A 20551-nucleotide genomic window follows, 5' to 3' on the forward strand; every position below is an offset into this window, starting at 1 on the left:
TTCGATCGAGTTGATCTTTGCCCGATATAGCACAAATGTACATATGTTTGCAGCAGTACTTGTGGGCTGAATGTAAAATGAAGCTGCACCTTTTTTTTATGTTCAAAATATTTTATTAGTTAAATTTTTCATAAACATTAAGAAAGACAATACAAAGAATAACACCAAACATAAAACTATAAGCTGCACCTTTTTTGATTCCTCTTTGACTTCGTATCTACAATATGTCGTTTGTATACTGGCAATCCATTGCACTTGGGAGCATATTTAGGCAGGCGTTTGCGATTCGCAAACGGCGTCTTGGTATGTAGGTGCCATTTAGCAAAATAAGGAATCGCAAAAATTGCGATTCCTTATTTTGCTCAAGCATTTAAGGAATCGCAATTTTGCGATTCCTTAAATGCTATGTAGGGGTGCTTTTAAAATTGCAATTTTGGCTTAAGGAATCGCAAAATACCACCTACTTCAAGTAGATGGTATTTTGCGATTTCCTGTCAAAATGCATTTTTTTTTTAAATTCAAAGTGCCATGTGGTGCACAGACATGCCCTTAGGGCATGTATGTGCGCCACATGTACTTACAGGCACATTCCAGGGGTGCAACAGCTGTCCTTTGGACACCCTGGCACCCTTGGAATTGTGATTCTCAAATTGCGATTTTCTCATAGAAAATTGCAATTTGAGAATGTATCCCCATTCATTCCTTAATTGCGATTCCCAATTTGCTAATCGCAATTAAGGAATGTTAGAGATTTGCAAAAAAATTGCGAATTGTTTCCTGCATTCCATTTTGCAATTCTCAAATAGCGATTCCTTAAAAATCGCTATTTGAGAATCGCAAAATGGAAATTACCTACATATGCCCCATGGTTAACCACAACACGCTGTGTAACGGCCAGAGCTGCCAACTTAGGAGCTGGGGAACCAGGTTCGAGTCTCGGTGTCGGGTCAACATCCTGTGATTCTGAGCAAATCACTTGATCTCCCTGTGCCTACAAAAACGAATGTGCCCTTGTGTAATGTAACTGGTGCTCATGTAAAGCGCTCCAATGCCTCCGGGTCGAGTTTGCGCTATGTAAAATTACAGGGAGAAAAATGGCAGCTCCACTCCCACATATTTGTAATATCAGTTGTTGACTTTTGCTAAAAACATTGGGCAGGTTGTGAGCATGCCTTGTACAACTTCACCTAGCATGCAGTCACTTGTCTGTCCTTGTAGGTTCCTCGGATGTTTGTAAATTTGGTGAGCGTGCTTCAGATACCAACTCTACGGGAATTGTACCAGGAGAACATGGTTCCGTGCCCCAGGGCTCTCATGAGGTAGGAATCACAACGTAACATATCTTTGCTTCACTGCAATAGGGTTTAGTTGAATGAGTGAGTAGGTAGTGCCAGCTGGTGAACTTTGAAACTGATGGAGATTAAGACCATACCAATATTTGTTTGAGCGAGCAAGCATGCATAAGCCTCCCAAGGAGTTTGCGGGTGTTCGGGGAGTGGGGAATGGGGGGTTCTTCTGTCAATAACATTTTTTAAATAGGCATGAAAATTGTGTATTTTAAAAAAAAATCTTTGATAAATTGATTTAAAAAAATTAACCTTACCCGATATGTACCCTAAGTCTGAACCTATCCTTTAATGTTATCCATATCATAACCCTAAACCATTTCCTGACCCAGATCTTTATCTTAAATCTATATCTTACTCTGATACTAAACCTATCACTCCTCCGAAATCTAGGTTAAATCTTTTCCTATAGAACCACCTCTACTTTAACTCTATACTTATTCCTTATCATTATCCTTACCCTTTCCCAGACCTACTCCTTGCCCTGATCTAGCCTATAATTAACCTACTCCTTGCTGTTAACTTTATACTAACCACACCCATAAGTTATCCTTTACCATCCCTCTAAAGATATCTCCTGCCCTTAGTTTCCCTTGGTTTATTTCAGCTGAACTTAAGTTCCATTTAATTCTTAGAAGGATAAAAGCGACAAAAATGACCCTAATAAATTATTGTATTGCCAAAAGTTCCTGGAAATAGTCATTAATATTATATCACTATTATGACCGCATACATTATCAAAACTCAATCATTGATTTTGGCAGAAGCAAAGGCAGAGTTCAAAGGAAATAATAACTGCAGTTCTCACTGAGGCTTGCGTGTCTCATACATTGGCTTGCGGCCCTCTGCCATCGCTAATGCATTAGAAGATCTCTAGTAGGGTGGGTTTTTATATAAATACCCCTGTTGTTTAGTTAAATAAAACACAGCTCATGCCTAACCCAGGCAAACAGAGCTGTGCCTGTGTCAGTGTAGATGCTGGTCGCTACTGGAGACCACAGCAGACCAAGCTGGTGATGACCGCGGCAGACCAAGCTGATGGTGATCGCGGCAGACAAAGCTGGTGATGACCGCAGCAGACCAAGCTGGTGATGACCACGGCAGACCAAGCTGGTGGTGATTGCAGCAGACAAAGCTGGTGATGACCGCAGCAGACCAAGCTGGTGATGACCACGGCAGACCAAGCTGGTGATGACCACGGCAGACCAAGCTGGTGATGACCGCGGCAGACTAAGCTGGTGGTGACCGCGGCAGACCAAGCTGGTGATGACCCCGGCAGACTAAGCTGGTGGTGACCATGGCAGACCAAGCTGGTGATGACCGCGGCAGACCAAGCTGGTGATGACCGTGGCAGACTAAGCTGGTGGTGACCGTGGAAGACTAAGCTGGTGATGACCGCGGCAGACCAAGCTGGTGATGACCGCGGCAGACCAAGCTGGTGGTGACCGTGGCAGACCAAGCTGGTGATGACCGCGGCAGACCAAGCTGGTGATGACCGTGGCAGACTAAGCTGGTGGTGACCGCGGCAGACCAAGCTGGTGATGACCACGGCAGACCAAGTTGGTGGTGATGGCAGCAGACCAAGCTGGTAATGACCACGCCAGACCAAGCTGGTGATAACCCCAGCAGACAAAGCTGGTGATAACCCCGGCAGACCAAGCTGGTGGTGATGACAGCAGACCAAGCTGGTGGTGACGACAGCTGATCAATACACAATTAGTCTGAGTAAATGCTGATTAAGTACATAGAAATTGACTTCCGCAGGGTGTAGTTCAATGTGTTATCTATTCAGGCCTCCACGGAAAAACACTTTGCCCTTAGATTGTACTAATTACATGATTTCTTCCAATATGTCAAAGGTGCATATAATGTCCAGGAAAATGCACTTCATTAAATACGATTTACATTCAGAAAAGGAAACGAGTACATGACTGAAGAGTCTCTTTAACATGGACGCTGCATGTATATATACTCACAAGAGTAAACTCTGGGGAGGAGACTGACAGGTGAGCGCGTATGAGCATTTTAGCATGGAGGCTGGTGCCTGCCCATCTATTTTCAAGACAATACATTCACTAGGGTACTGGCACATCTAAAGATGCAGGAATACACCATCAGCAGGAGGCTGACGGAGATACGTCCACAAGGGGCTGCACATAAATGTTGAATTACACATTTCGTCGGAGTGGACTGAAAGCAGCTTATTACGTTCCCATAAGTGGTTAGAAAACATTACTCCTTAGTCCTGGGCTCTAAAAACAGGAAACCACAGAAGAACAAGGTCTGCTGACCTGAGTCTGATGACAGTTCTTACCTGCACTTTTCTCAGGCTGCATGTTTGGGCTTCTAGCGACTTAACAATGCCTGAAAATTAAATGGCGCAATCCCTTGCTGTAGCCTCTCCTACTTTCAACTCAACCTTTCCCAACATAACAAAGCGTCAGGAAGCTTGCTGACCACACCCCACCCTTTGACAAGTTTTGAAGGAGTATTGTGACATGTCTCCATTCCTCATTGACATGCACCATGGGCACTGCAGGCTTGGGGCTAATTTTACCTGCATGGCCATCAGGAAGTGCTCCCTAGTGCAGGAGACATAGCGTCACATGCCCCAGGACTGTGAGAGTGGCAGCCCAACAAATATTGACCTGCTGCCCGCCTTCGCCATTGTGACAGGCGCACACAGCCATGCCATGACAGGTGTGAGTACATGCACCTTTTTTTAAATGGTCTTTAAGACAAGCGATAAAATAAGACACAAGGTGGAAAAAAGAGTGGGCAGAGCCCCAACATCCGTATCAGCGTTCCACCACTGTGAGTTGGTGCACCACTAAAGCCTGTATGAGACGGGTCACCCAGAGCTGGACTGACAAAACTTTGATATCTGGTAGGAGCAGTGTGTGTTCCTTAGGGGATCAGCATTTCCAAGTTTTTGGAAGTTGGGTGGGGGCACACTGGGAGGGCAGCCAGGGCCCTTTGCACCGGGCTTTGCAGTTATTGGGGCCCTGCGCTTGCATTACAACATCTATGATTAAGAGTAGACCTGACCGCTTTCTTTGTGATTCAGCTAATGCTAGGTGGTGCCAAGTGCTCTGTTTTTTAACCTCCAAACCCCCTCCCGTATAATAGTTTCTTTAATTACGTATTGCAATTTGATGGGAAACCCAAAAAAGGTTGACACTAGCCCACAAAAGCTTCTGACAAGAGTGTGACTTTGGTGCTATCTCTCCAGACGTTGTAAAATTAATAATATAAAATTAATAGAGTGATAAAAGAACAATGTACTTCCCAAAGGCTGAAATGAGAGCTGGAATAAAAATGTAAACTACCAGGTTCAGCAAGGACTTGAAGTTCTGGCCTAAAGAGGGACATATATTTGATTTGCGGAGTTGTGAAAAGTAACAGCCCTGCTCCAATTTAATTGTTGTACCACATTAGTTTGTTCTCACTTCAAGGGTGCTCACAATTATGTGGTGTTGGCAGAGATTTTCCTGTTTTTATCTTTCATCATACTTCTAGATCATGTATTCGAATATCTCTATGAAGTGTCGAATTTGGAGACCACACATGTCGGTTCATATTGTGTTGACAACTGTGGGGTATTCCAAGGGCCCGATTCACAGAACTAACTTAAGACAAAATCCTAAACTTACTACCATTTTGGTATTCACAGAAGGCACTTACTCATTTCGGTATTCACAGAAGTTAGGAGTCCTAACTTTAGGACTCCTAATTGCCTTCTGTGAATAGTGCAAGTCTTAAAGTTAGGATTTTTCTCAGTTTAGGAGTAGTAAAGTTAGGAGGCCTAACTTCTGTGAATACCGAAATGAGTAAGTGCGTTCTGTGAATACCGAAATGAGTAAGTGCGTTCTGTGAATACCGAAATGAGTAAGTGCCTTCTGTGAATACCAAAATGGTAGTAAGTTTAGGATTTTGTCTTAAGTAAGTTCTGTGAATCGGGCCCCAAGTCTCTGGAACATCTAACTTGGGCAATGATAATACTATAACATTATCCGAAAGAAGCAGTATAACTGTTTCCTCCTGATTAAAACTGCAGCAGGTTCATAAGACTCCACACCCGGATATGGCAAAGCCACCCTCAAGGTCTACTTCTGCCTGGCAGCAGCGCTAGAGCTCACAACATCCCACAGCATCATGCGGCAGCCTTTCTCGCCATCATCTCACCAAATCATCACTCACACAGTTAGGCACACAAGGATACCACACACCTATCCCCTTACACAGCACACCAACAGAAAAAAACACAACTCAAAAGGCAAGATACAGCACACTTCCCTTCATACACAGCTCAAATGGACATGAAATTCAAAAACACTCAAACGTTTACCTCACAAACCACAAAGGAGATAAAAACCTCAAACAGAACATTGATATCTAGACTCATGTGAAACTACTGTAAAATTGACATTAATTATATTGTTCATCAAGAGATATCCCATTGTCCATCTGTAGCAGTATGTGGACCATAGAAGTCGCAAATAAACAGGAAAAAGTTGCTAGATCAGAAAATGTGTGTGACTCGAAAGAGGGGCCACTGTGACCGGGCAGATCCTCAGGGTGGCTTTTGTTAGGGCAGAAGCACTTGTATTTATTTTTGGTGGGGGGGTTGTCTCTAATGGTCCAACACCTCGAGTCTCTTAAAAGGGCACTAGAACATAGATAGAGAATGTAGTACCAAAAGAGCAGCATCTCGAGTCTGCTGCCACAAGCCCCTTTTCACTACAACTACATATGGTGACCCGAGGTTGTATTTTATTGGTGCCTCCTTTTGGCCTCAGTCGAGTCACAAGTAACTTATCTTTTGAGTAACACACAATTTTACATTCCCGGTCAAGTAACATTTTTTGTTTATTAGAGCAGAGGGAAAGTAGGTTGCAGACTGTAAATAATTCACTTTCCTCTCGCCCCTTCAATTAATACCTTCTATCTTGAATCACAGCCATAGCTGAGGTGCAAAAGCTCAACACGGAGTCTAGAAACACTAGGATTTCTCATCTCTCAGACTCCATAGCAGGGTATGTTTGAACCTGTGAGGCAACAGGTCAACTTTCAATTTTGAAATCAATAAAACAACTGGTATCTCTCTCTCTCAGTGGACCAATCAGAAAACAGGGGCCACTTCCAATTGAAGTAACACCAGACGATCCTTCGACTCATTGACCACCACGGCATGCTTCAGCCCTCAATGTGTCCTTCATCCCACATAAAGCCATGGTGCCTTTCAACGAGTACCCATTACAAAAACAGCAGCACAATCAAAGACACGATCAACTCTCACAAAGACACGATCAACTCTCACAAAGACACGATCAACTCTCACAAAGACACGATCAACTCTCACAAAGACACGATCAACTCTCACAAATATGTACCTGCTGCACCCTCAACCTTGCAATCTAAAGACAAAGCAGTTGCAGATTTGGATAAAGTGGATCAGGTGTTCCACATAAGGGTTTTGTAAACACTTATCCTTCACACCACAAACAGTTCTCACAGAGGCTACAGAGTGACACATTAAAGACTTGAAATAAGAACCTGAGGTCTAGGCACACCTGTGCCTGATCAGATGTCGGATCAATTTCTGTGGTATGTGACTTCACACCTGTTAATTGCACATGCCCAGCTGACCTGACTCCGAAAACATATGTAAAATGTTCTTCAAACTTTAAGTTTCCTTGAAACAGTGAATTCATATTTAGTAATGATTGCATTGGTCATAAGTCCTGGAACATCCGACCAGTGCACACCTTGGTGGTCTGATAGATCTCAAGGGCTGCTCTACCTTCTGTCTTGCTCTCAGAATCTAAACCAGGAGGATTCCGCCTGGATCCTCACAGAAGCACTGACTGACAAGTTTAGGTCTAGTCAGAGACAGCTTTAGATGTCTGAACAACGTCATGTCATCAGTTCTTCAAAAACATACAGTAAGAAGCACAGAGAGAGAGACAGTGGGCTTGGCTCAGCACTCTTTTGGGTGTTGTTCATGGTTTATTATTGTTTGGCAGGGCTGTCCATCAAGACCGTTGCATTCTGTGGATTGCTGCATATTCCCATTTCTGTTCCCACTCGTTATTGGGGACGAGGCATTTTCATAGACTGCAGATGCGACAGGATGTCTAGCTTATATCTAAGTCAGTGGGAGTTCTTTGATGAAATTACTTCGCTGCCAATCACATTTTAACTGCTTACCTCTTTTGAAAAGGCAGTTTTGAAATTTGTGAATGTCAAAATACTGGCCTATGTCAAAAGAATCTACTATGAAATATTTTGCTGAGTATGCCTTTTAAGTTCATCCCTAAACAAAAACGTAATATTTGCCTTTTGCTATCACTCTCTGAGGCTACAACTTAACTCTGTTAATGTGGCTTTTCAGCAAAGGGAGCCTGCTATCATCATCCACAACCTTGTAGCCCAAGATATTTCATCATTCTAAGATATTTTTGCTAGCACCACTGTGGGCAACACACTCAGGGGCATATTATCAAGGACGGGCGATACATTATCGCCGCTTTTATCGGCAGGAACCTGCCGATAAAGTGGCGATAATGTATTGCCCGTCCTTGATAATATGCTCCTCAGTCCCCTAACCATTTTCAAGCACTTCCCCTAACAAAAAGCCGGAACTATTGTCTTTACTGGTGCATGTTTGACAGAGCTCAGTTTATTCCTTAAAATTTAGGTTTATATTTTACTGTATGTCTGAATGCTGGAAAAATCCAGGGAGGTAATTATTTTATTTAAAATGTTTTCTGTATGCATAGTGTGCACATGAACTTGGTGCATCTCTTACCCATTGAAGGTATGTTGTTTCCTTAGTTTTGAGACTTGCTCGCTGTTCGGCTCTGTCAAATTGACTCACGTTTTTCAGTGATTTTAACTTATTTCCATGCACTTTTGTGACCTGTGTTTTCACCCTCATCAGGATGCTGTGTGGTTGTGTTGTAAATCCAGCTGAGAACTCCACAGACCTTGAGACTCTGGCGAGATACAACAAGGAATACCAGGTAAAATTGCATACCCTACTCAAGAACAACCATATCCTTAAAAATCTAGAGAACTTTGGGCACCGCAAGTGCATTTTTCTGAAATAAAAACGTTTACAAATTAAATAAACTATATGGGATTTGCTATCTTTGGTATGGAAACCACCACCATTTTGTCCCTAGAGTTAGTACATCTTGCACTTTAGTATTAGACCACAGATTGCAAAAAACAGCTAATCTTTAGGTAAATAACTCCCTAGAAAACAAACATTCCAACCTGTATTTAATCCCTAAATCCAACCAAATTTACTTCCTATCTTTGGTAGGACTTTAGGGCCTCATGTAAGGTAGGTGGTTGGCCCACTGGCCTACCAGGTCAGCAGAGGCTATGGCCTCTATTGCCTGGCAAAGGACCACCCACCACAATTCGAGATCCATGCATGTCTGGTGGGGATTAAAGGCATTGAACCTTTCCTGAGGGAGCACCATGTTTGATGCACCTGCTCTGAAAAAGTATTTTGCTCGCAAGAAAAAACTCGCAAATCATGAGTTTGTTCTTGCAGAACCGACCAACGGTGGCCCAACGTGTAGGGAGCTTTCTCCCTGGACTTAGGGGCCACTGTGCAATTTCCATTCCCTGGCACCATCATGTCTTGTATAGGCGTACCAGGGGAATCTTTATTCGATTTAGTTAAAAATCATACAAAGAAAATAAAAACATTTTTATACAGATAAAAACAATTATTCAATTTCATACTAATCAATTTCATGTAACAAGATATTTGGGTTTTAGTTTAAAGTCTGTTTTTATTTCACCCCCGAAGAAGGGAGTACGCAAAGAAGGGTGGCATATACACAGCGATAAGCCTACAACCCCAAAGGGGCCGGCCGCGTCAGAGAAATTGCAGTAAAACTAACTTGTAAAGTGTGTTTGCTTCTCAACATTATACACAGCGTTCCGCCTACAACCCAATAGGGCCGGCCGCGTCAGAAGATAGACATAGCATTCTGTCATGCCCAATAGTCACTGCCAATAAAACCTAGTCCCTAGGGCCAAGTATAGACCAGGAACCAAAACTACGAGAACTACCGGACCAGAGTGGTCCAACTTACAACCAAGTGCCTACGAGAAGGCAATAGGACAGCCAGGATAGCAGAAGAGAAGAAGAGGAAAGAGTCAGGAGGGAGGAGAGAAAGGACCTAGAGAACAGCGAAGGGACCGTTGGGAAAGGAGACTTCACAGACCCCGTCAGCAGCAGGAGCATCCACCACGTGCCACAGTACGGGCTCCAGGGCAATCACATCACAGGCCTGCATGAGGTAGGAGGAAGTATAGCATCGTCCACTAGATGCAGCGCTCTCAGTCTAGGGGGCATGCTTTGCGCATGTTCGGATTTACACAAATAGGTCACCAGAGGTTGCCATACCGCCTTGAAGCGTATATTGCGAGACTGCAGTCTAGCGGAGAGTAACTCCATAGTAATGACATGCCAGAGTTTCACAATCCACGCAGCAATAGGGGGCGCCTCCGTTTTCTTCCAGTACAGGGCAATGAGTTGTCTGGCAGAGCCCAGCATCTGTAGCCCTAGAGTCCAGTCACTCCGGGTCAGAGCTAGCAAATTCGCAGGTTTGATTCCCAACAACAATGTACTAGCGGCATCAGGCAGAGGAAACCCCAGGACCCCCTTAATGTGACTCAGGACCTCCTTCCAGAAGACAGTGATCAAGGGGCAAGTCCACCAGATGTGTAGGAAATCCCCAGGCGCAGCTCGACACCTCCAGCAGACGGGAGAGGAGGTCGGGAACATTTTATGTAAACGCTGAGGCGTGTAGTACCACTGGATCATCATTTTATATGCGTTTTCCTGTTGCGGTATACTACGGTATACTTTAGGGATATCCCGCCACAGACGAAGCCACTGCGTTGGTGCAATATCGGTCCCCAGCATCGTGTGCCACCGCTGTTGATAGGTCTGTGAAGGCGGCACCTGAGGATGTTGCAATATCTGGTATATCTTGGAGATCAAACCCTTCGCGTCGGCACAAGAACGGGCTAGGCGCTCGAACGGGGTAAAGTCTCGGGTGGCCCCCGGGTACGTTGCATCCAACAGGACCCAGTGTCGCAGCTGGAGGTATTGCATCTCGGCCTCAGGCGGGAGTCGAAACTCCTCTCTGCAGTGGGCGAAAGACTTAAGGGTGCCTCCATCAAAGAGGTCTGTAAGGACCCTACAATCGCCCTGTGACCATCTACGAAAAGCTCTAGTACGGAAAGCTGGCGGGAACCACGGATTGCCCTCAATAGGGGTGTGCGGGGAAGGGAAGGTCGTGAGACCTCTACGTAGCGCTATCCTGTCCCATATTTCCAATACTGTCTTCGTGGGCACCGCCAAATAGGCGCTCAGAGAACGCACTGCTTTATGGTTCCACGCCAGGTCCCAGATAGTATGGCCGGTTACAGCCCTATCCATGTGAAGCCACCCCTTTTCACTTTCTCTGATACTCCACTCAGCCACGAAGCGCAAATGGGCAGCCCAGTAATAGTCCACCAAATTAGGACACGCCAGCCCTCCACGGTCTCGTGGTGCCATAAGAAGCGCCTGGGAGAAGCGTGGCCTCTGTCCCCCCCAGATGAAGTTGGTTAATTCCTTCTGCAAATTCCGAATATTATGTAAGGGGATGGGTGAATAAAGGAGCTTGGGTAGGATGGACATCTTTATTGCATTGAGTCTACCCAACCATGATGGTATTAGCGACTTCCATCTCCGTAGGTCCTCAAGGACCGATCTGCGGCAGTCTCTCCAATTAACAGGCGACCATCCATCTAACGAAGGGGTCAGGTGTAGGCCGAGATACTGAATGTGGCATTCTGTCCAACGGTACGGGCACAACTGCTCCAGTGGGGGGATTTCGGGTTTAGGGACGGTAAGGTTGAGTGCCCAAGATTTGCTGTGGTTAATCTTCAGACCAGAGACACTATAAAGAGGCAGAGCGTAGAATGGATCGCTGGCAAAGACTTCCGGGGCTTACTGAGGGTGAGGATGAGATCGTCGGCATAGAGCGCTACTTTATGGTCCCATCCACCCAGCGGAATGCCGTGTATGTCCGTAGCCCGACGGATCATATCCGCCAGAGGCTCGATCGCTAAGGCGAACAGCAAAGGCGATAGGGGAAAGCCCTGCCTGGTCCCTCTCCCTATGCTAAACGGTTCTGTTAGCTGTCCATTCACACGGACCCTGGCCTTCGGGGCTACGTAGGGCGCCATGATTCGAGCGACCATCTTTGGGCCAAGTCCTATCTTACAGAGGACCGCCCGGAGGAATGACCAGTCCACACGGTCAAACGCTTTTTCAGCATCCAACGAGAGTAGACAGGCCGGAATCTGCCAGTGGTGCACCTTCCCCACCAGGTGGGCGACCCTGCGCACATTATCAGCCCCATGACGGCCGCGTATAAATCCCACCTGGTCCGGGTCAATCAGGTCAGGCATATGGGGGTCCAACCGCTTCGCCAGCACCTTGGTGTATATTTTAAAATCTGTATTTAGTAGAGCTATCGGGCGGTATGATGAACAAAGTGTGGGGTCTTTCCCAGGCTTTGGGATTAAGGCAATTTCCGCCATTCCCATATCCGTAGAGGGACCCAGTCCTTCAGTGAAAGAATTGAAGAGCCGAAGAAGGTATGGTCCCAGCTGAGCCTGAAACAGGCGATAGAAGGAGAGCGGGAGCCCATAGGGACCCGGCGTTTTCCCCAGGTGGAGCTCACTAAGAGCCAAGGTCACCTCTTCCTGTGTTATCGACTCCTCCAAGAGCTCCGCCGAGTGGGGGCACAACGTCGTCCCACCGTACTGCTCCAAGACTTCTTCCACCAAGTCAAGAGGCGGCGTCTCCGCAGTGTATAGCGAAGCATAGTAATCCCGGAACGCCTGACATTTATCCTTAGGCGTCGCCGCCCTGGACCCATTAGGTAGCTGAACATTCACTATATGGGACTTAGCAGCCCTGACCCGCAGTCTCCTCGCTAAGAGTCTTCCAACCTTATCTCCCCCCTCAAAATGTGTCTGTTTTAAAGCCAAGAGGGAGCCTTCCGCCCTATTAGTACGCAACAACCGCAGTTGGCCTCGAAGATTCGCCAGGCGGCGCCTCGTTTGCAGGGTAGAGCCTCCCCGGTCTTGCGCCTCCGCCTCCTTTAACTCCTTCACCAGGCCATCCTCCACTGCTCTCGCCTCTCGCGTCCTCGCGATCACAAGAGACGTAATATGACCCCGAATCGTGGCCTTAAAGGCATCCCAGACCAGCGGAAAAGGTGTCTCGGGCAAGTCGTTGTTCTCAAAGTAGGTGGTGATGGCCTCACGGATTTCCTCAACATTTGCTGTATCCCGAAGGATGCCTGGCGGCAAATACCATTTCCGTTCCCGAGGGGGGCACTCACCCGGGGCCCGAAAGAGCAGTTCCACATGAGCATGGTCTGAGATTGAAATGTCAGACATCTCCACTCCCGCTACATCGCGGACAAGGTCGTGGGATATAAACAGGTAATCGATGCGAGAGTAGGATCGGTGAGCACTCGAGTAAAAGGAGTACTCACGTTTATCCGGGGAGAAATACCGCCACGCATCAAATAATCCTAGATCACCGATCTGCTTACGAAGCACTAGAGACATCGCTCCAGCCCCACTGAAGGAACCCTCGCTCCGATCCATCTTTGGGCACCACACCATGTTCAAGTCTCCCCCCAGAATTAGCGAGGTCCCGGAGGAAGCGATCCTGCGCCTGATTGGGGGCGTACACCTTGCATAGCGTTAAGCGGCGACGTCCCACCTCGACATTCACCCTAAGAAAGCGGCCATCGCCACTCCGGAAGGGCCTGCCTTCCCCCCGCCTGATGCCAGCTCTGCACATAATCGCCACTCCTGCTGTTTTCGTGTCCGCCGCCACCCAGAACTGAAGAGGGTATCTAGAGTGAGCCATGCGCCCAGTGTCAGCCTGTAGAAGGTGGGTCTCCTGCAAGAAAATGACATCCAGATTGTGCCACAGGAGATAGTGCCAGACCTGTTTGCGCTTGATGGGCGAATTAAGACCCTTCACGTTGAGGGTCATGATTTTCAGAGGACTAGCCATATTCATAGCCACGCCAAGGTGTCGCAAAGCCTAGCCCGATCCACTCAACAGGCACATCACACTCAGCCCGTCCGCCCGCAACCCAGAGCCGTACCTCCCTACCCTCCACCCGCAGTCTACCTCCCCTCCCCAGGCCCCCATAAGAAGAAAGGAAAAGAGAAAGAAAGGGCAGTAGGAAACCAAGAAAGATAGAACGAGAGAGAAAAGAAGCTAAGATCCACAAGGGCCTTCCATCAGGAAAAAACACTCGCGGCCAACCGGGCCGCAGTACACTGACCCCGTAACAGGGCATCCTACACCCACAGGTTCGGACGCTCTCTGGGATGTCACTCCCTAAGGGGCAGGTCAAAACCAAAAAGGGGGTTGTGACAGTCTCAAAGGGAATCCCGCTAGGGAACCCCCGCCGTCTCCGCAGTCCACAGAGTCGGAGTCAGGGATGAATGGAAGGGGTCTCTCTGCTCCCCCCCACCCCCACTCAGAGCCCAACATGACCTGGGGTATACCCCCCCCGAAGCAGGGGCGAAGAAAGAGACAGTCCAGCGATCAAGGTGGGAGGGAGCCCTCCTCTAGCTCAGCTTTATCCCCCTCCAGGGATCGTATGTGGGCTATAATGTCTTGTTTGGCCTGAGAAGGGGAGAATCCTTCCGCAGGGGGGGTATGGCGATGCCAATGCACCGTGGTCCAGTCCGGTCCCTCCGGCTCCCTCCTCTGTCTGCAGGGCTGCGACGGGCTCGGCGGAGGGGTCGTTGGCAGGCGAAGGAGCTGTGCCGCCTCCTTGTAGGATCTCACCGATCTGCGCTTCGACTCCCACTGAAAAATAAGGGCGAAGGGGTGACCCCACTTGTAAGTGATTCCCAGGCTTCGTAGCTTCTCTGTCACCGGCCGGAATGCGCGGCGTCGCTTAAGGGTGTTGGGTGCCAGGTCCTGAAAGATTTGGATCTTATGGCCGTTGTATCTCAGATCCGGGTTATCACGGGCATTTTTCCAGATTGCCTCTTTTTCAGTGAAAAAGTGGACCCTGGTCAGGATATCGGGCAGGAGTCCCGACCTTCCCACCGGGGCGGCCACCAGATGCGCTTGATCCAACGTTGGGGGTGAAGCGTTCTCGTCACCCCAGACCTCGTGCAGAAGCTGCGCCACGTAGCCCATGATGTCCTCCCCTTCTGCCCCGGATGCGGAGGCTGTTGCGCCGACTTCTATCCTCCAAGTCCTCCTGCTTCACCTGGAGCTCGATGTTCTGCTCCTCGAGGGCCGCCAGGCGCTGCCACAGTTGTTCTTGGTCCTCCGTTCGCGTGTTCATCCTCCGTTCCAGCCCATCAACTCGATCTCCAAGGTCCGTCACCTCCCTTCGGAGCTCCTTCACACAGCTGTGTACCTCGGTCCGCAGGGAGCCTATCTCCGTTTTCAATTCAGCCATGAAGGAGGACATGAATGCTTGAGTAACCGGCGGAGCGCTCTCGGCACCCCTGGATGGACCTTCATCGGCCGCAGGCGCCCCCGCTTTGCCCCACATGGCCACAACCGTATTGTCCTTGGGGGTGGCAGCCGAGTCGGCCTTGCCGCCTTTGTTGGAGCGTGTCATCGCTGAAGAATTGTCAAAGCCGGCAACACCGGCAGTTTTCCGCCTACTAGGAAAGGAGGCCGGCACTGCAAAGATCTGAGCGGGGAGAAAACAAGGCCCCCCCCTTCTACCAAAGACTCCGGCCTCGCACCAGGACAGGGCCCTCTGCACACAAAACAAAGGTCCAGGCCTCCAGGAGGGACTCCCACACCAGTTAATCGTGTCCCAAAGGGCATGCAGTCAGCCGCTCCACTGACCGCCGCTGTGCCCCACCCGACCGCCCCACACAGCCCAGGCCAGAAAGAGAACTAGTGAAAGGCAGTGCAAGGTCCAGTCTGCTCAGGCCCAAGGCTCCGCAACTGGTGGCTCCCAAAGAGGGTCGAGAGCCCAGTCCAAACACCCCCGGGGCCAGGTTACCCACAGCGAGGGGCCCGAAGTAAGGCGGGGAACAGATCTCCCCCTCAGCTCTCCAGGGGGCCCCACACAGATCAGCAGGCCTCCCAAATCTGATCCCCCAGGGTGCTGGAGATGATGAGTCGCTCCGACCGCCTCAGCCACACCCCCGGGGTAGTTATCGCTCACCTCCATACTTCAGGACTCACTCCTCACCAGACCGCTTTCCTGAGGGCTCCGCTCCACCACCGAAAACGGCAGATCAGTGCAGGGGGTGGGGCCGGACCGCCCCCAACACACCGTGTCGTCGTGATCGGCGCCGTCCAGAGCCCCAGGCCCCGCTGGCCACCGGCAACCACCGTCTCCCTGCACAGAGCCAGAACCACAAGTCTGCCCAGCTCCACAGCTCACATAGACCGCTCCTGCGGTACACAAAATGGCGGGTCCCAATGTGCAGCGAGGCACCCGCTGCCCCACTGCTGCTCGCGCCTCACAGAGGAGCCGCCCGCTGGGCCCCCTCGTTCTGCACCACAGGTTTGCCCACAGCGCTTGGGACTCGACTCCCGGGCCGAAATCGCCGGCCGCCGGACACAGCAAGATGGCGGATCCTCCTCACCCGATCCGCGGTGAGGATTCCGCTCCCTCGCTCACCCACTGATCGTCGGGGCAGAAAGAGGGCCAGCCACCGTATTCCCGCCAGGCAGGGTGTCAGGAGCTCTCTGGGAGCGCAACAGTAGCCCGGGCAGTCAGGGCGGTAACAGCGGCGGCTTGAGGATCCAAAATGGCGGGCACCCCTCCGGGTCTCCGGTCGGCGCCCCGCAGAAGCGCTCGTCCTCCGCTCTCCTAGAAAATCACCCGACCGGACCTTGCTCCGATCGTAGCAGCCCCAGCCGACAAGCTCCGGTGAGGAATGCAAGCCCTCCGACTCCGCTTTAATGGCTCGTTATAGCGGGGAACGGCGGGAGCTCCGACAGGACGCGTCTGCTCACACCGCCATGCAAGCCACGCCCCGATATATATATATTTTTTTAAAATACAATTTCTTAGGGAAAGCCTTGTAATGTCTTGCGTGATTTAGATCTAGCCGCCGCCACTAAGAAGTTTGCCATGCAAAATGTAATGCGGATGTTACACAGTGATTGGAGATAAAACAAAGCTGGTCTCACCTGGGAGAAACCAGCCTCCCTTAAAACAGGTAACAAGTGTCTTTTCCTACAATCAGAATAGAAACCACAAAACATAACAAAATGCAATGTGTCTTGAACAGAAAAATTATCACAGGTGCAAGGCGGGGCTGACTCTGGTTTATCCCAAGTATTAAAACAACCCAAATAAAAGTGTATGAGATTAAATCTGAACTTAGTTAAAAGAAACCTGTGGAATGGCCTAGTGACAAAACTTAGGTAGGGTTCAAGTGTAATGGGGTTCACTAGTAGATAATGTCTTCTCACAGACGGCTTCTGCAGTTCCCTCTCCTCACGGCCCACTCTTGCCCTAATCATGAACTGGCTCTTAACAATATCTACATCCTGTTTCCTGATACCAGAGGGGGATGTAAAGAGTTCCGGTCGACCCAGTTCTGCGAAAGACTTCTTCAAATAGGCCATCCACGGCACCCTCCTCTAATGGTCTAAAGACATGACGTAATTCATAATCATGTGGTTAAGGGTCAGTTCTTTATTGAGCCAGGTCCTCAGCCAAAAGATTAAAGGTGCCATGTTTAGCCTATCGCTAACGTAGTCCAGGCCCACCTCTGCGTGTATAGAAAAGGTTGGTGTGGACTGCGGGACGGACAAAAGGGAACGTAAAAATCTGTTTTCAGCCTTCTGTATTGATTCAAGGCATACATAACCCCAAAGCGGTGCGCCGTACATTACCAGAGAAATACATTTACTGTGATAGACCTTTAAGAGGGCTTCCATCGGTCTTGCGCCCAGCCTTTTTGCAAATCCCATAAGAGCCGTTGATGACCTAGTCACCGGCAGGTTTTTTTGCCCTGACCTGAGGACCCCAAGAACCCCTATCATCAAAAAGCACCCCCAGGTAAGGGAAAGCCGAAACTCTAGTGACGACCTCCCCCTTGCATTTAAAAGTTTTAGCTATACCCTTTTTTCTATGGTGCCCAACAACCATGGCATGTGACTTGGTCGAGTTAACCTTCAAATCTAATTGGTCCATAAAGGAACCAAAGGCATCCAGAAGCCGTTGAAGACAGACGCCAGTGCGGGCAATCAGCACCGCATCGTCCGCGTATAGGAGAGCAGGGATCTTAGTTTCTCCTACACGCGGAACGTCTCCATCCACTTCTTCCAAGTAGCTACCCAAGCCATTGATGTAGATTGTAAAAAGCAGGGGGGCCAGTATGCAGCCCTGCCTGACCCCACGCATGGAATTAAAACGGGATGTGCACCTTCCCTCTTTGGTGACCCGCACAACTGCAAATAGCTCTTGGTGGAGTGAAGCCATGTACCTAACCAATGCCTCATCAATCCCGATCCTCAGGAGAATGTCCCACAACTTAGACCTGTTCACCAAGTCGAAGGCCGAGGAGAGGTCAATAAACGCAAGGAATAATGACCCCTCCTTGGCCACCGTATACTTTGAGATTAACAGGTGTAAATTGGAACACTGCTCTAATGTTCCTCTCTTCTCTCTGAACCCGTACTGGATATCAGCCAAACCCCCACAGCTCTCCAAACTGTCCCTTAACCTGGCCAAAAGGACTCTGCCTAAGATCTTAATTGCAGAGTCCAAAAGGGATATGGGCCTATAGCACCCGGGGTCATCACGGTGACCCTTCTTGAATATGGGAACGATGGTAGAAGTTACCCAGGTAGATGGTAAAAGGTTGCCATTAGCGGCGGTAAAAACGTTGGCTAAAACGCCAGCCCATAGCTTGGGAGAGTGTATGTAGAAGTCAGCTGGCACCCCGTCGGGCCCAGGGGCTTTATTCTTAGTGGTGGCCAGTATTGCTTTCTCAACCTCATCCTTATTGAAACATATGGGGGGGACCTCGGGTATCGTCACATTGCTCACTTGGCCAACTGCATCGGTATCACCATATACTGATCTGAAGTGAGTCAGCCATTTGTCGTCCGGGATGACACAATCCAAAACGGAATTGGTCGAATCGGAAAAGAAGGGCTGGTTGATTATGGCCCAAAATTGCCTGCTATCCCGTAGGATGTCCGTGCAAAGTAGATTCTCCCAGGCTTCGTTCTTGATTTTATCCTGCCTAATCTTAATAACTCGCTTATATTCCTTCCTCAATGTGGCAATGTCCGCCCTCGCCCTAGGTTGTACTTTGAGAGCATCCATTAAGGCTTTGTGTGCTTTCGAGCATGCTGCGTCAAACCATCGACGCTGGTTATTGCCGCCCTGCCTCGCTTTAACCGTGAGGTCCAGCGAAATTTGGCCACAGATCGTTTGGAAGGCACCCATAATCTCATAATCTGAGGCACTTGGGTTCTGGCAGATCACCATGTGGTTCTCGATTTTCGGGAGGATTTCGGCATAGAAATTGTCCGGGCCACATTGGCCCACTTGAGCCTTCTACCCTGGTCCACTGGGCGCAAAATGTGCCCTGTTTTTGCTTGCCCCGGCATAGGCCCCATGAAGTCCCCCCAGGCAACCTCAAGGAGTACAGGATTATGGTCACTGTAAAGGGAGGGAACTGTACAATAATAAATAACCCTGTTTAATATGCCTGGGGTCACGAATATGTAATCAATAATTGTGCCGGGGGCTGTCCCCTTAAAGGTAGGTGTTCTAGGCCCCCCCATCCACGGACATTGGTTCTAGGAAGTTGAAGTTAGCCAATAAATCTTCCAACTCCTCGCCCGGTGTAGTGTGTTCAAAGTGGGGTCCCTCTGATCCTGCTACCCCCTCATGGTTAGTTGAGCCGCACATAGATTTGCAGGGGTGGATATTAAAATCGCCCAATAATACACATTCATAGGTTGTATGTGAGTTGCGACTGGCTGAAGTTAAAAAGGAGTCTAGGACGGCGATATTATTTTCACCAATGTACCTGTTCCCTGAATTATAAAAGTTTATGTATAAAGTTCTCCTGGTGGGACTAATTTCCCTTTCTACAATTAAAATATTTGGGGAAGCATTTTTTATCTGCTTTAGGGATCCTTTGAGATCTAATGAGAATAGAGTTAAGAGACCTCCCCTAGCCCTGCCAGCGTTGCTCGGGGTGGCAGCCACGGCAAAGCTGATGAACCCATCCAGCCAGAAGCTAGAGGTGGTGTCCCACGATTCTTGTAGGGCGATTACATTGTGCCCGGAAACAAATCTAGACCATTCATAATCACCACGTTTGGAGCTAATTCCTGCCACATTCCAACTGAGCATTTTACACACTGTGACCTCATTTGAATTGCTGTCCCCCTCTGTCGGGGGTGGTTTCATAGTAGATAGTCAGTCTGTGTCCTCCAACCTGACAAGGGGGCGAAATAATTACTCGTAACCAACCCACAGCCCTCAGCTGCACCCTGAGAGGCCCGGGGAAGAGATACTGACGGGGCGATGGGTCTCCTTAAGGCTTGTAAATTTGTGGATCCATGAGCACTGCCCACCTCCTGTGGTGGCCTCCATCCCCTCCATCTTGCTGGGTAGTGGTTTATCAGCTTAATACGGGCTAAGGGTTGGTAGAAAAAGCCCAAGGGGACGGGTCTCAGATGGTCCCTTCGTGATATAGCAGATCCATCACAAAATAACCTATCTACCAGGTTAGCTCTGCTAAAATTGATTACCACACAATCCCCCTGCGTGATTTTTGGTTGTTTGCCAATCCAACCCACCCTCCTTGCATGGATAATCACGTCCGCAACGTTCTCCCCGCAGCAAGTATCTGAGCACCACCTGTTGGCCTTAGCCATAAGATCTGTGGTTGATTCCGTCTCACCCTCCATGAGTGGGGGGACCCCTATAAAAACTGCAACCAGTGGGGACGCCTCGAGTGGTAAATTAAGATTATATTCGCTGGGGATGACATTCCTATTGCCAGGTAAACTAACCTGGGTCAGAGGGGATGTCAGGTCCACCATATTTGGAGCGCTAGCATGTTTACAAAGAAGGGGTGCTTTGGTGGTGCAAGAACTATCAACCAGGGGCGATACCCCA

At 48.9% G+C, this 20551-nt stretch overlaps 1 protein-coding gene across 1 annotated transcript in view; it reads left to right on the plus strand.

Annotated features, from left to right (window-relative positions):
• Positions 1–20551, plus strand: part of PLB1 (phospholipase B1) — a 552393-nt gene that overhangs the window by 243052 nt on the left and 288790 nt on the right. The window contains exons 24-25 of the mRNA XM_078647360.1: positions 1219–1319; positions 8290–8371. Of these exons, the coding sequence (XP_078503486.1) occupies positions 1219–1319; positions 8290–8371 (183 nt within the window). The remainder of the gene's footprint in view (positions 1–1218; positions 1320–8289; positions 8372–20551) is intronic.

The sequence above is a fragment of the Lissotriton helveticus genome, chromosome 6 (genome assembly GCF_964261635.1).
Source record: "Lissotriton helveticus chromosome 6, aLisHel1.1, whole genome shotgun sequence".
Lineage (NCBI taxonomy): Eukaryota > Metazoa > Chordata > Amphibia > Caudata > Salamandridae > Lissotriton > Lissotriton helveticus.